General features: G+C 50.2%; 1 protein-coding gene across 5 annotated transcripts in view; it reads right to left on the bottom strand.

The window, feature by feature from the left end:
• Positions 1 to 3,532: 3,532 nt before the first annotated feature.
• ZFHX3 (zinc finger homeobox 3) overlaps positions 3,533 to 14,973 on the bottom strand; it is a 395,458-nt gene continuing 384,017 nt past the window's right edge. For all 5 annotated transcript variants that reach the window (XM_042022867.1, XM_042022869.1, XM_042022868.1 and 2 more), the window contains 2 exons: positions 9,372 to 14,819; positions 3,533 to 6,727 (listed from right to left, as the gene is read on the bottom strand). In XM_042022867.1, coding sequence (XP_041878801.1) covers positions 5,166 to 6,727; positions 9,372 to 14,819 — 7,010 coding nt within the window. In that variant the 3' untranslated portion in view covers positions 3,533 to 5,165. The remainder of the gene's footprint in view (positions 6,728 to 9,371; positions 14,820 to 14,973) is intronic.

Genomic DNA, 14,973 nt, shown 5'->3' with positions numbered 1-14,973 from the left:
TTTATTACTGTCAGAGGTTTGCACAATTCCCACAGATGGGCTCCTCTGAGCAGGATGCTGCGCAGAGGTTTTTAGTTTGCACCTTGTGCAGCTACTCGAAGCCATTTACACCTTCCTGAACATAACGAGGCACTTCCTCAAGCGTGGCTGCTTTACAGTGGAATTCAACCCAGGAATAAATAGCAACGTTATATAATAAACTTACGGAACGGCTGGTCTAGGAACAGCAGAGATGTTAATGCAGCGCAGTGCAAACACCAGCAGTGGGAGGGTCACATTGGCGACCCTGTCACTGCCACAGTCCTGTCTGCCTGTTAAAAAGGCAGGATGGAGTTTTCCTATTAACAAAACCCCAGCCAGCTGAGAGACAATCCAGATCCCCGTCTGTTCAGGCTCATGCTAGAACAGTGCCCAAGCCAGGGGCAGGACCAGGCAGCCTGGCCAGAAGCGAGTTCTAAGAGTCCTGAGCTGCAGTGCGTCCAGGTGCACTTGCCCTCGCCACCCTGGGCGCCCATGGTGCTGGGTGTCGCCTTTCGAGGCTGCTCCTAGGGCAGGGGCTGGGGCAGATATGCCACAGCATCTAGAATCATGGGGGCCTTGGTGATTTTGACACACTTTACTTTGTAATTCATGGCCTGTGGAGCCCAAGTCAGTATGAACGTTAACTAGAGAATGCTCCACACCCCTGGGAGCTGCCGGGTTCCCTCCCCATGCCCTCTGCTCCTCTGGACACCACAGAGCTCAGTCCCTGCTCCCATGGAGGGGGAGGAAGCCCCTCGCTGTCCTGGCAGCTGCACCAAGGACACCCATACTGACAGATGCTTGACCCACCTGCAATGGTGGGTGTAAATTATTTATCACTGTAGTTATAAATTAGAGATGAGCTGTGGCCCGTGACTCCTTTTGGATGTGGTCCCTATTAATGAATTTCAAGCCTTTTCTGCTGCAAGGGGCAATTTTTGGCAAGAGAATTGTGTGCTGAACACTCAGCAGTTCCTCTGGGTTCCCTCCCTGCTGCAGAGGGAGTGCAACGAGTTGCCACTTACCTACTTACCTGCATCATTTTTCACATCAGCAGAAACAGATGTGATTTTTTTAGTTTACAGGTTTCAGGATGACCATCAAGGCATTGCACTTTCGCTTGAACCATTCACTACAGCACCACGCCCAGAATCCTTTCGCAGTCATTTCATAAAATTAAATGCACTTATAATGTCCTTTTCACACACAGAGCATCCCAAAGCTGCAGTACAGACGGTGCTGCTTGGCTCATCGCTTCCACTGGAAGAGGAATTCACAGCATCAGCCCAGGCGCTGTCGCCCTGATGTGGCGAGGGACGCGGACATGCGTGTGCTGGCACGCGCGCGCCAGCGATGCACGAGGACACGCGTGTGCCCTGCTGAGCCATGCCATGCCACGCCGTGCCACATGGCACACACCCACCCAACGCGGACCCAGCACCGCACACGCGGGACATCGAGACGAGAGCTTTTGCTCATCTTTTTTTAATGTATCACAATGAGCAGGAAACATACGTGATGAAATAGTTCCAAAGGAGTATACTCAATTACCATCTACAGTCAACTCAACTATGACAACAAAGTCTTTTGTGACAAGTTTTTTAAAGTTTTGAAAGTTCCATGTGGTTTGTTTCTGTCAGTCTCATGTATTTTGGTACAGTTCGAGATCAGCATTGTTACAGTAACAGAAAAGCTAACAAGACTACAGTATAGAAAAACACCAAGAACATCATTTTTGGTTTCACTTGCTCTAGTTTTTGTACATTGCAAAGGCTGTTCATAACCCTCTTCACCTCATTTATGCTTTCTGTTCTACCCAAACTTGCCCCCCCCCCCAATAAAAACAAAAAAATAGTCAAAGTTTTGTTTCACAGTGGGCAGTATCAGCGCCAACCAACTGACCAACCACCAACCAAGCGACCGACCGACCGACCGACCAACCAACCCAACTTCTGCTTCTATTTAAAAGCTTTTATTTTTTTTTTTAAAGCAAAATATATTTTGGTGAGCGTGCTGGCTGTGTCCACCCACCTTGTTGCCCACCCGCCCCGGGTGGCCCCGCACACCCCTGACGCTTCTCTTTATTCTCAATTGTATGAAACTTTGGCCATCTTCACCACTTAAAAAAGCTTTTTATTAAAAATAAAACAGAAACCCGCTTAATGCTAAGTTTGAAGTGTTTTCCTCGTGCCCAGCCTGGCCCTGCTCTGCCACTTGCTGCAAAGGCCTCGCGTGGGCTGGGGTCGCGCGGGGGCTCCCGTGCGCCGCCGTCGCTCCCGCAGCCCCACGGCACTGGGGTCCCTGCATCGGCCCCAGGCAGCTGGGCTGCAAGAGGAGGAGGCAACCTCGCACTGAAATAGTCTCTAGAAACATTTAGAAAAAATACAAGGAAATGAATTTATAAAACCTTTTAGTGGGTGGGAAGGAGGAGGGGGAAGGAGGAGAGAGAAATTGCACTATGACCAAGCAATATAATTAAAAAAACGAAACAAAACAAGACAAAACAAAAGGGTTTCCAAAAGAGACCTTGCGGAACTGGACAGATAAAGTTTGTGTTAAACTGGGAACTGGCATCACAGAGAGAATCCAAAACAAAACCAAACAAAAAAATTTCTATATGATACAGACAGAGTAACATACAACAGTTAAATGGCAAAAAATATATATATATATATATTTTTCATAGAATTACAAACAAGATAAAATAATGGAAAAAAAACTGTACAACTTTAGAATTTAAAAAATGTTCATCTCAAACACAGGGAGAAATACAAGAACTTCTGTTAAAGAAAACAGTTTGTTAAAACAGCAAACGCTCCATGGGTACGTGGTTCTGTTTTTGACACCTTATGCTACAGCTGGGTCCCGGGAGGAACATCCGGTGGTTTGCGCTTTAGTATCGACTACTTAAAAAACAATTAAAAAAGGAATTTGCACTGTGCATTAGCCTAGTCAGAAATATGTACAACAGTTCAGGATCTAGTCTTTCATCAAACTAAAACCAAAACTCCATAAAAATATAAGTGTCCCGCTAGAAACCGAACCCGCACTCGTCTCTCAGATGCTCCAGTCGCTCACGGAGGTGGCGAGTGGCTTCAGCCCGGGGAGGAGCGGCCGGAGGCAGCGGGAGGAACCTGCGTTCACAGTCTTCAAAGTTCCCTTCTGAAGCAGGAGGAGGATGATGATGGCGGGCAGAAGGCTCTCGTGCTTTTGGGCGGAGGAAACAGGGTGGAAAGAGGTTATTTCTGTTGGCTTTTGGCTATGGAAGGGAACAGCAAAGTATCTACGTCTCCAAAATCTACATTTTAGCAGCATAAAGTTTTCCTTTCAAAGTCTGGGCCAGTTGAGGTGCGTGCGGGCTGGGGGGGCCGGGGGGCTCCAGGCCTCCCTGAGCCTGGCACCCGCTGCTGCCATGGAGAGATCTTGGAAAGAGAAACCTGCCTGGGGTGCACTGGGTGCTCGCTAAGAGTTGTCTCTCTGCTTGCAGAAGAAGCACAGATAACAACCTGGGTACGTTTTTTTTATTCTTTATTTAAACTTAGACTTGTTTGTTTAAATCAGAAACAAATTCTCAAGTAAAAAGAATCCTTTTTGCTCATTCTGCACCAGTGGTGAAGGGTATGTCTTTGGATTTTATTTAAAGCATGAATTTTCTTTAGAGAAAAAAATGTAACAAAACCTTTTTTTTTTTTTTTCAAAAGAAGGAACAGAGTGCAGCCTAATTACACAAACAGAACCGATGCTCAGAGGTCAGGAACAGAGTCTTTGAAGCATTTACAAAATGAGTAAAGGAAGAGGGGAAGAAAAAGAGAAGAAAAAAAGAGAAATGGAAAATAAGAATAAAATAAGTGCACAAGGGTAACAGACATAGGTAAATCGCATGTATATGCCTTAAAAAGTTTCAAACCCCCAACAAAAAATATTCTGCAAGGGATCCTACTGACCCCCAAAACCCTTTGAACTTCTTTCTTTAGTTTTTATAAAATAATTATGCAACCACCCTCTAAGAAATGAAGGTAGCGACCATAAGTGGAAGATTACAGGATGGGGACGGGGATAAAGGTACAAAGGGGAGAAAAGCTCAGGCGAGTCGATGGATCGCAATCTATCTGTCTAGGAATGAACAAGACAACATCAAATGAGAAGCCGTCAGCTGGACCATACAAAAGCTAAATGTACACAAAAGGGTTTTTTCTTTTAAATCTACCATACTGCTTCAGTTCATTTCCAATGCAACAATCTACTCAACACCAAAAATGGTCATATCTATCATAAATACAGAAAGTCAGTTGTTTTAAAACTTATTTTTTTAAGCTCCAAGTCCTCAACACTCTTTGTGTGGGTTTTTTTTTTTTTTCTGAAAGTGGGAGTGCTTTACTTTTCCCCTTGGAATTGGCTTCAGCAGAAAAGCTACCCTTAAAATCCCCGAAAAGCTAAAGCAGTTCACATTGTTTTTCTCTTGAATACTTTCTGCCCATTTTAAATTAACAAAAAACCCCCAAAAAACCCAAAAAAACAACAACAAAAAAAAATCCTTTTCTGGAACAAAACCAAACCAAAACAAAACCCCCAAAACAAACGAAAGAAATTATATATATATGTATATATATATATATAAAACAATGATTCTGAAAACAGAACAAAGTGTGAGCGATTGACCTGAGAATAAAAAGACATTACATTTCTTTTTTCTTTTAGCAAGCCATTGGTATCTGAATGCTAAGATAGCAAGAAATTTAAAACTGTCTCCAGGTGGGCTGCTTTCCCATACAGCGCTGCCGGGCTCTGCTGTGCTATCAACGGGGGATCAGACAGGGGCAATGTACAGGGGTGCGAGCTCCGCAGGTGCGAGGAGGCAGCACGGGCCTTCGTCTCCCAGACCAACAGTACCTTCAAGAGGACAAATGTAACAGATTTTTTTTTTTCTTTTTTAAAGTTTTATTTTATTAAAAGGAAAGGAAAAAAGAAATGTAAAACCCACCGGCATCATTATATGGGAAAACAACCCACGCTTTTTCTTTTTTCTTTTTTCTTTTTCTTTTTTTTTGGTTAGAAGCTTTGGAATTGCAGTTAGTCTATTTTTGAAATTGGTTTGTTATTAACTTTTTTTATTTAAATTCATTTTCATTGTTCATCTTCAAAGCTTACAATCTGAAGGTGTCCATTCCTACGCTAGCTAGACCACTGTCCTTAGGGCAGCCGGGGTCCTGGGGCCCCTCCGCCGGGCTCGCCGGTCCATCTGACTTTTGGCTAAGATCCGTGTCAGACTCCTCCGAATAGTCGTCTGTTGGCATCGAGGGCTGAACCCCTGAGGTGCTGCATGAACTTGAGGTAACCGTTGAAGATGAGGAGAGAGGAGGGAAAGGCGGCGGCGGCGGCTTCCCTGGCGGGTTGCGCGGGGCTGCCGGGGGCCAGGGCTTTCTGGAGGCGTGGGGGGAAGCCGGGGGGGGCCGGGGGGGCGGGGGGCTGTCGTTTGAGTGAGCGGCCGACTGCGAGGTAGATGCGGTGCTGGGGTCGGGGGGGCAGGCAGAGTGAGGTAATAGACTGGGGTGCTCTTTGGCGTTTCTTGCTGCTCTTGTGATTGTTCGATGTTTGTGCGGGGCTGACTCGAGATGCTGACTGAGGGCTTCGTCCCCACACACCGTGCTCTCGCACGCCACGCACTGGTACGAGCCGCTGCCCTGGCCGCTGCCGGTGGGCACGTGAAGCACCATCTCATGCAGGTTCGCCACAGACTGGCCGAAGAAGCAGAGGGACTTCAGGTGGTCGCTGGCCGCCTCCTGGTCGCCGAAGCACGCCTGGCACTTGCGGCAGACCAGCTTGTACTGCACCTTTGGGACAATGAAAGGGTCGCAGAGCGACTCCGCGCCCTTGCCTTCCGCTTCAGGCTCTTCTTGGGGTTTGGGCAGGAGGGGGGACACCTCGCGGGGTGCGTTCTTCTGCTCTTCTTGCTTGGGGGGTTCTTTGGCAGGGTCTTTGTCCGGGGTGGCAGCCCCCGTGGGGACGGGGGTTTGGCTTCCTTTGGGCTGCTGCGCTTTCTGCTGCTGCTGCTGCTGCTGCTGCTGCTGTCGCTGCTGCTGCTGCAATGCCTCCTGCAGACTCTGCTGGTATTGCTGGTACTGCTGCAGCAGTGAGCCAGGAGACAGCCCCAGCAGCGCCTGTGACAGTGCGGGGCTGTAGGGGAACAGCCCCTCCATGCCGTACATGGGCTGCAGGTACCCGCTCTGCAGGGCGCCAGGGATCTGTGGGGCGTAGTAGGGAGAAAAGCCGGGAACGAAGTAAGGAAGGAACTGGCTCGTCAGCAAGGTGGTGGGGTCCGAATTCAGGGCGGCCTGCAGCGCCTGGAGCTGGGCAGGCTCCACCGCGTACTCCATGGTGGGCAGCGGGGCCGCGAGGGTGCCTGCCGGTGCCTCCCCCTTTTCCTTCTTGGGCCCTGGCAGGGTGTCCCCCTTCCCCTTGGGTGCCTTCTCCTTCTCTTTTGCCTTCTCGTTCTCCTTCTCCTTGCGCTGTGCGGGGGGTGGCTGCTGCGGCTGCGGGGTCGTAGCTGGCGGCTGCTGCGGGGCCACGGCCGCCGTGGCTTGTGCTGGGGTGGGTGAGCTCAGTGCGGCCGGGGGCTGTTTATTTGGTAATCCAGAGGTGGGGAGGCCGGGTGAAGGGACGCTTGTGCTGGGCAGGCCCATCAGGCTGGGTTTGGGAGAAGTTAAAGCTGCAAGAGGGAGAGAGAGAGGTGTAAAGTCACTTGGTGCTGGGCAGGCAGAAAGCACGAGGAGGGTGACCCCAGTCCACCCCACAAGTGCCCTGGAGCCTCCATCTCCTCTGTATGAGAGCAGCGACTGGCCTGAGCTGAGGCATTGCTGCAGCACAGGTCAGAGAGCCCGTCCCTGCTGCTCACTCTGGAGAAGGGCTCCTGTCCCACTCCATGGGCCCCGTATGGTGGGGACATGCCCCCTCTGCCCCCATTGCCTGCAGCTGCCTTGGCCGCACTGCCCAGAGGCACTGACCGCATGATGGGTGATGGGGACAACCACCAGCACCCAGGATGCCCAGCACAGCTGATGTTTTACTGACTCCTCTGAAATTCCCAAATGATTAACACTCAGGTCAGGATCTGCTCTAACGGGTCCTTGGGCCAAAGGACTCCAGCAGCAGGATGGTGCCACGCCAAAGGGTGGGAATGCTCAGCACTGCTCGTCTTGCTAAAGTCTTTATAGATTGGCAAGCCCTGGTCATGGCAACTGGAGACTGAACAGGCTAAACCTAATTTATTTTGTCCTTATTAGGCTGATGTTCATGAATCCACAAATCTCTGAAGCAACCCCTTCCTTCCCTCTCTCTAATGTCAGGGGCTCTGGATGCTCAGCTTCTGAGCAATTCCAGAGTTTATGTGGTGGTCAGACATCTCCCCTGGGCATAAGCATTGTGTTTTGGGTGGAATTAGAAGTGTAGTGAGGCTTCCTCATTAAGGAGACAGATTAATGGTGGAACGTGAAGCCTGTCCTTCTTCCCGACAGCAGGAATAGCCACTAGCAATACTGTCCCTGGTGCCAATTTCTGCTCTCACAGTGGCTGGGCGTGAGAGGAGTGTGCTCCTGGAATCGCCTCCGTTAGTCATGGCTGCTGCAGCTGGCAAATATGCTCCTGAAGAGGAACATTTTGCTTGGCAACTCCCTTGATGCCATTTGGGGAAAAACTCCCAAAATAAAGCTCCAATGTCCCGTTGGTACAGCTCTGTACATTCCCCAGCTCCTGAGCAGGAATCTGCTGCAGAGGCTGCTCAGAGGCCAGCCTGGGCAGGAACAGTGGTGGAGCCGGGAACCAGCCGTGGAAGCATGGTGACTTTTATTTTAGGCTGTACTGCCAAGAAGCTGCAGAAGGGCCATGAGGAGAGTGGCTGCAGCTGGGAGGGTGCAGCCATGGCTGACCCAAACCCTTCTAAAACCTGTGTCTGCTCCTGACCTGGTGGTGAGACAGAATGATTTGTGACAACAGGACAGGTATGGAATGAGGCTCCACGCAGTGGCCCTGGAGATCTCAGATAAGGGCATGCTATGGATGGACACCATTGAAATGGATGTTTCCCAGCTGAACATCCCTGAGAGGTTCAAGTGAAGGAGCAGGAGGTAATTCACAGCATTCCTGGATGCATGGCCTTATCTGCTCTGACAGGCCTGGAGCTGCCATAGCCTGACCTTTGGAGTTTTATCTAAAGGCCACAAACAGTCTGTTTGACTTTCTAAACAGTTCAGTCCTGTCTGGGCAGTCACTGGCAGCATTTAAGATTCATCAGATGCAGTCCCATCTCCCCAGGATACATTCTGGGCTTTGGAGAAAAATAAAAGCAACAATATGGACTGAACTGCAAAAAAGTAATTTTAATTGTTGTTATAAATCTGGGGCACTAAGCAAACAGCGCAGAGCAACCTGCAATAGGGTGATGATATGATTTGCCAAGGAGATGCTTCTGGCCGAGAGCTTTGAAATGAGATCTGTGGTGAGAAGAGAAGGGTGACATGGAAAACCCCTCGCATGCACAGAGGCCCTTCAGACACATAATGAAACAAGGCCTTTGGATCACATTTTTTATGTCACTTCTGGTCACTGAGCTGCACCTTCCACTGCCACTGTTTCCTACATGACTTAAGACTTTCCACCTATCCACGACGTACAAAGGAAAGAAGCATTCTCAAAAGATAAAGTTCAGTATTTGAGATTAGGCTACCCAAAGGATTACGACAAATTTCATTTTAATGTAGCATTGTTAAGAAAAATCTTATTAAAATACAAACTAGATTTGTCCCACAACTACACCGTTGTTTGTTGAGGAGGTGCTTTCAGGTCATACCCAGCCATCACTCAAAACTGATGCTCGGCTGCACTGGGATTTGTCCCAGAGGTCACCACAGGGACATATAAAGATGCTCTGGGCATCTGTCACCAGTGCTACCATACACACCACACCTTTCCCTAGAAAGAGTTTGGATTTTTGAACGCTTGGGATGGTATCACATAAACTGAATATCAAAAGGAAAGGAATAATGAACAGTGTATTCAGCACATTAGTCCTTCTGTTCCATTGGATAAATCTATATCCCACTTCCTTGAAGGAGCTTCAGGATTTCTACACAGGGATATGCAGCATGTCTAGATGTTGCTCTAGTTCAGACTTTACTATAAAACTTCCTGAGTTCAGGAATTATAGATAAAATACCTACTGCTTTTTTGCTGTGAAGTCAACATGCTGAACTAATGGGCCAGGAATCCTGTTATCAGTCATTCCCAAGGGAACAACTGCTTGTGCTATGTATGCACCAAGTGAAGGTGTGCCTAAGCAGGGTAACATCCGTACCCACCTGTGTTGGATGGAGTGAAGCCAGGTAAGGATGGGCTGTTGAGGCCTGGGAGCAAGACTGGAGGGATGCCCTGTAGTGCTGGGTACGCAGCAGGAAGGTTCAGAGCTTGCAGGGGGGTGTTGTCAAACATGCCCTGCTGTTGAGCTGCCAGACCAAGAACCTCGTTGGCTTTTTTGATTCGGTCCAGCTCCTGCTGAGCCATCAACTGACGTACAGTAGCTGGGTCGAAATACTCCTTTTCCTTATCCAACTGACTTCCAATGGTTTCTTTAACTTTGGAGATATGCTGTTGAGAGAAGATATGGTCACGTACAGACAGCCGAGCGCTGTACTTGATGCCACACAAAGTGCACTCTGTTTTGGGTCCCTCGTAACTTGTTTGGTTTATACCAAAATGCTTGGCCATGCTGAGTTTTGACTTCTTCTCTTTCGCCCTCGCATTCTGGAACCAGACCTGAACAACTCTCTTTGGCAGTCCAATGTCATTGCCCAGGACCTCACACTCCAGCATGGTCGGTGTCCTGTAGTCATTAAAGCATGACTTAAGAACCTTGAGCTGGAGATTAGTCATCTGCGTGCGAAAGCGTTTCTGCCCGGGCCGGTCCCCGCTTTCGCCAGATTTGCTGGCTGAACCACTTGCACCAGGGCTGGGTGAGCAGGGGTCTGCAAGGCTGGAGGTTTCACTATAGTCCACGGTACCTTCATTGTCATACTCTTTGCTGTAGAAGCTGGGAGCTGGGCTGACCAGGCCAGAAGACAGACGATCTTCATATTCAGACATTGCTATCATGGCTGCTTTAGTCAGACCTTCACTGGGTCCTGATGTGGATTTGGTTTCGGTTGCAATCCCTGTTGCACTGTCGTTGTCTGCGTTCCCTTCGTCTCCTGTGGTAGTATCTGTGATTGCAGTGTTGACAGAAGAGCAGTCATCGTTGTCCAGCTTTGTCTGGTCAAAGCTCAGATTGACTGAGGACATGGAGGGACTCTCGAAGTCTTCAATCCCTTCCACCTTAATGGAGGATGGACTCAGCAGGGTTCTAGGTGACAGTTCCATACTCTTGTTCACCGGGGAGAGGGGAACACTCTGTCCATCACTGCTAGTTGGTGGCATGTGGGAAAAGCTGGCTCCATCAAAGATGTCCCCTTTCATCTGGAGTCCCCCATCACAGTCTAGAAGCATAGCAGACAGCGTAAGGTTGTACCCAGCTCGCTTGGCCTCGTGCCAGTGACGGGATCGGATATGAGCTTCCAGAGCTGTCTTTGCTTTAAAGAGAGCTCGGCAGAAGGGACACCGTCTGTGGGCTTGGGCAGGCCCCACAGCTCTGAACTGCCCCTTCCTCTCTCGTGCACGGGTGTTCTGGAACCAAACCTGCACCACGCGCTTCTTCAAGCCCACTTCATGTGCAATGTGATCCAGCATCTTCCGTGTGGGGTTGGAGTCGAGCAAGTATTTCTGGTACAGAATTTCCAGCTGCTCAGGGGTAATGGTTGTCCTTAGACGCTTATCCCTTTGGGGTTCTTCTCCCCCAGTCCCACTGTCATTCTCTCCAGGGCTTGCACTGGCCTTTTCCTCCAGCTTTCTCTTCAGCGTGTTCATGGTGGATGTTGGAGTTGATGGTGAGGTGGCTGAGCTTGCTGGAATCTGTGGTAACGTTCCAGACAGCAGCTGGCTTGCCAGTAGTGGATTACTGGGATCAAAAAGCATGAATGGCATATCCAGTGTTCTGTCCAGGAATGGGGGGTGGATAAACTGGTTCTGTGCACTCAGGAAATGGAGCTGCTGATGCTCCTGCCAATGCTCGAAGGAAGGAAATGCCAGTTTACACTGGTCACACTGGTATGGGATTAGCTGAGGAGGTAGGTTTGCCAGCTGCTGAGGGGTGGACGTGTGAATAGGTTTGAGGGAGAGGTGTGAGAGCTGAGATGGACTTGGACTTGACTGTGACAAGGAGCACTGAGGGGGCTGAGGAGGAGGTGGCTGTTGCAGTGAAGAGGGGGAGGATAACTGTGAAATCTTTTGGTGTGTTGAACTTGTCTTTTGTTCTCCTTGGTCCTGTTGCTGCTGAGACTCTTGCTTTGGTTGCACTTGCTTCTCTTGGGTTTGGTTTTGCTGTGTACTTGGAGGTTCAGACTGCTTTGGTTTCTCATCTGTAGGTTCTACTTTAGAACTAAAGGTGGAGGAATCATCTGCCTCTGCCGTGAGCTGCAGAAAAGCTGAAGAGGTCGCATTGGCTGAAGATGTAGGTGTGCTGTAAGCTTGTGAGGGCATCGGTGTGCTGCAGGAGGAACTGGTTGGAGTCAAGAGCTCTATTGCATCCATAGAGTCTTCGTTCTGGCTATCATCCTGTCCATCCTCATCCTCATCTTTGTAACAAAGCTTTTTCTGGTGTTTAATGAGATCAAAAATGCGCTGAAAGACCAGACTGCACTTTTTGCACTGGTAGTTCAAGTTGCTTGTTCTAATGTATCTGTCATTTGTGAGCTCCCGTCGCTCCCCATCTTTGCCTTCTCCCTGATTCTCATAGTTTTTCCTAGCTTTCTGACGGGCATTCTGGAACCACACCACTATAACACGTGTTGGGAGGTTCAACAAGTTAGAAAGCTGCTCAAATTCATCGTCCTTTGGGTAAGCATTGGCATCAAAGAAGTCTTGCAGGACTCTGAGTTGGTAGTCAGTAAAGCGTGTTCGAGAGGACCGCTTGCTTCCCCAGTACTCCTGCTTTTGAGGCTCTGGAGAAGGAGGCCGTGAGTCTATCTTCAGCTCTTCCAGGCTGGTAATGGGAGGGTTGCTGAAGTTGTACGGGGAGTCCTTGTTGCGTTGGCGCTCCTTGAACAGGGTGTTTCTGAACCAGTGCTTGATCACTTTCTGGGGCAATCCCGATTTGTCTGCCATCTCTTTGATCTGTTCCTCACTTGGGGAATTGTTAATGTCAAAATACTGCCGAAGGACTCTGAGCTGGTCATCGGTGATACGCGTTCGTGGCCTCTTGTTCTGCTGCTGCTGGAGAAGGCTGGGGTTGAGCTGATGCTGGTACAACTGGGCCAAGTCAGCGGGCAGGGGGTCTACAGGGCCCAGCTGAGGCGGCAGCTGTGCTGGCAATGTCTGCAGGGGCATGGTTTGCATCATGAGTGGTGAGAAGATGGGCAGCTCCATAGGCATGGAGAGCTGGGTGAGTGGCACAGATGGCTGGGCTGGTGCGATAGTGGGAGAGGTGATTGGTGGGGCAGAAGTAGGGATGGCAGGAGCAGCAGCCGGCTGAGGAGGAGCTGGAGGGAGAGGAGGGGGAGGCGGTGGAGGCGGGGGCGGTGGCTCTGGGGTCTGCGGCCGCAGTGGGTACAGTTTGTCGTAGTGTTCTCTGTATTGTTTGGCAAATCTCTCTAACTGCTTAAAGGGAAAGTAATGTTGGTGAACATGCTCTTGGTGGCTCTTCAGGATGAGGATGTTTGAGAAGAACTTGCCGCACGTATCACACTCCAGCTTTTCTAAGTTCTCACCTTGCTCTGTCTTCCCATTTTTCTTCTGCCCCTTTTGCTTGTTCTCGTTGTACTGAATGACGAGCTCAAAGCCGAAGTTTTCCAGCAAGGCTTTGGTGGCGTTCCCCCTCGCATCGGAAGCAATCCGTGGAGGCAGTATGGAGGGCTCTGAACTGCTGCCTGGCACAAAGTCCTTCTTCTCTTTGGGCTTTAAGTTATCAGGAAGAGACTCCTTCAGTGTTACATTATTGTCTCCCCTCTCTGCGCTTTCCCTTTCCCGTGGGGTTTCTTTATCTTTTTCCTTCACTACGGATTTATTCTTCTTCTCTGGGTGCTGGCTCTGCTGTAACAGGACGGAGTGGGGTTGTGACAAGGACAGCTGACCTTGCTGCTGCTGCAAGAGCTGTGGATGGCTTTGCTGAGGGAGCTGAACTTGTGCCTTCAGGTCCTCCAGCAAACTTGGACCCGTCCCAGTCAATGTCAGTGCACCACTGGTGACAGGCAAGCTGACTTCTGGATTGAGCTGGAACTCAGCACTGGGGATGTAGAATGGGAACAGAAGATGCTGCTGCTGCTGCTGCAGCTGCAGAAGGGTCTCAGTTGTCATCGGAAAGTGTGGCAAAAGTGCTGGGTTGAAGAGCTGGGACTGCAGGAGAGCAGCCTGCTGCTGCAGCTCCTGCTGCAGGTGGGCCTGGACCTGTGCCTGTGCCTGTGCCAAGGTTTGAGCTTGTTGCTGTTGCTGCTGCTGCTGCTGTTGCTGCTGCTGCTGCCTGGATGCAATCATGTCTGCCAGCTTCTTGCGGTTCACCTCTTTGGGCTCTGAAGGGGAGGAGATGTTAGTGCTTACAGCGTTACCCAAGGGAGGAATTCCCACACTGTCACTGGACACCTGGTTGAGCAGGCTGGGAATGGGAGTGGTGCCTGAAGTGCTTGTGCTGGTGGTTGCAAAAGCATTGCTGTTGCTGGCACTCACGGGGCTCGGTGTGGACGAACCCAGGGAGAGGCTGCTGCTGCTGCTGTTGCCGGCTCCGTTGCTGCTGGCGCCGGCCGCCTCCAGCTTGGCCGCACGAGCCTTGGTCTGGTGCAGGACAGACCTCATGTGGATCTCTAGAGTCGAGCTCTGGCTGTAGGCCACGTTGCAGGTGTTACACTTGAAAGGTTTGTTGTCTGGGCTGCTGGTAGGCTCGGGTTGCCCGGTAGCAGATTCTTGGAGGGCGCGTTTCAGTTTATGCAGATGAGAAACGGAATTGTAATGGACCAGGAGAATGTTCTTCTGCGTGAATGACTCCTTGCAGACTGTGCACTTGTATGGGCGAGATGGATCTAGAAATTTCTCCATAGTGAAGTTAGGGCCCTTCCTGAAGGGTAAGGCCCTTTTTGGTTCTGAGCCAGAGTCCTCTTGCACCGACCCCGAATCGCTGCCAGTTGGGCTCTGCTTATCTTCCAGGTCGCTCTCCTCTTCCTTATCTTCCTCGACTATTATTGTGTGGTCCTCAGCAAGCGAGGGGTCACCCATAGCGAGGAGGTCCCCGTTGACCAAGAGACCACCATACAGCTGCTGAATGTCAGCCTCACTCAGCTCCAGGTGGCTGGTTTCCAGGTGCTTTTTCAGGGCCTGGAAGGTTCGGAAGCTGCGCTGGCAGAGGCAGCACATGGTGGCTGCCCGGATGACGTGGTACTGGGAGTGGAGCTGCAGCTTCTCAATGGTTTTGAAGGCCAGGCTGCACTGATTGCAGCGGTACTTGTAGACGTGGCGGTCAGAGACTGGCAGCTGAGGCCGCTTGGCATGGACGTCATTGAAGTGTGTCTGCAGGGCTGCTGAGCTCTTGAACACTTGGCTGCAGCCCTTCTTCCAGCACAGGAAGCCAGAGTCCTCCCGGGCAGCGCTCGGATCAGCCGGAGTGGGCTTGGGGTCCCCGCTGTGCTCTGCACTGTCCGATGGCAAAAGGGTCTTCCCCACATCCTCAGAGATCTCTGTGAAAACAGAATTAGAGCGAACCCAAAAATTACACCAGCACACCATGGCAGATCAACACCCCCTTTCAGTCCTGAATACTCTGTGGTTTTTAATCTCCCACATAACAAGTATTTCTAACATTTCTCCTCTATCTTCATTCATTTGTTTCAA

The sequence above is a fragment of the Corvus kubaryi genome, unplaced genomic scaffold (assembly GCF_017639235.1).
Source record: "Corvus kubaryi isolate FWS band 111438036 unplaced genomic scaffold, C.kubaryi_AGA036_p1.0 37225, whole genome shotgun sequence".
Classification (NCBI taxonomy): domain Eukaryota; kingdom Metazoa; phylum Chordata; class Aves; order Passeriformes; family Corvidae; genus Corvus; species Corvus kubaryi.
This window is presented reverse-complemented; position numbering and strand designations above follow the sequence as displayed.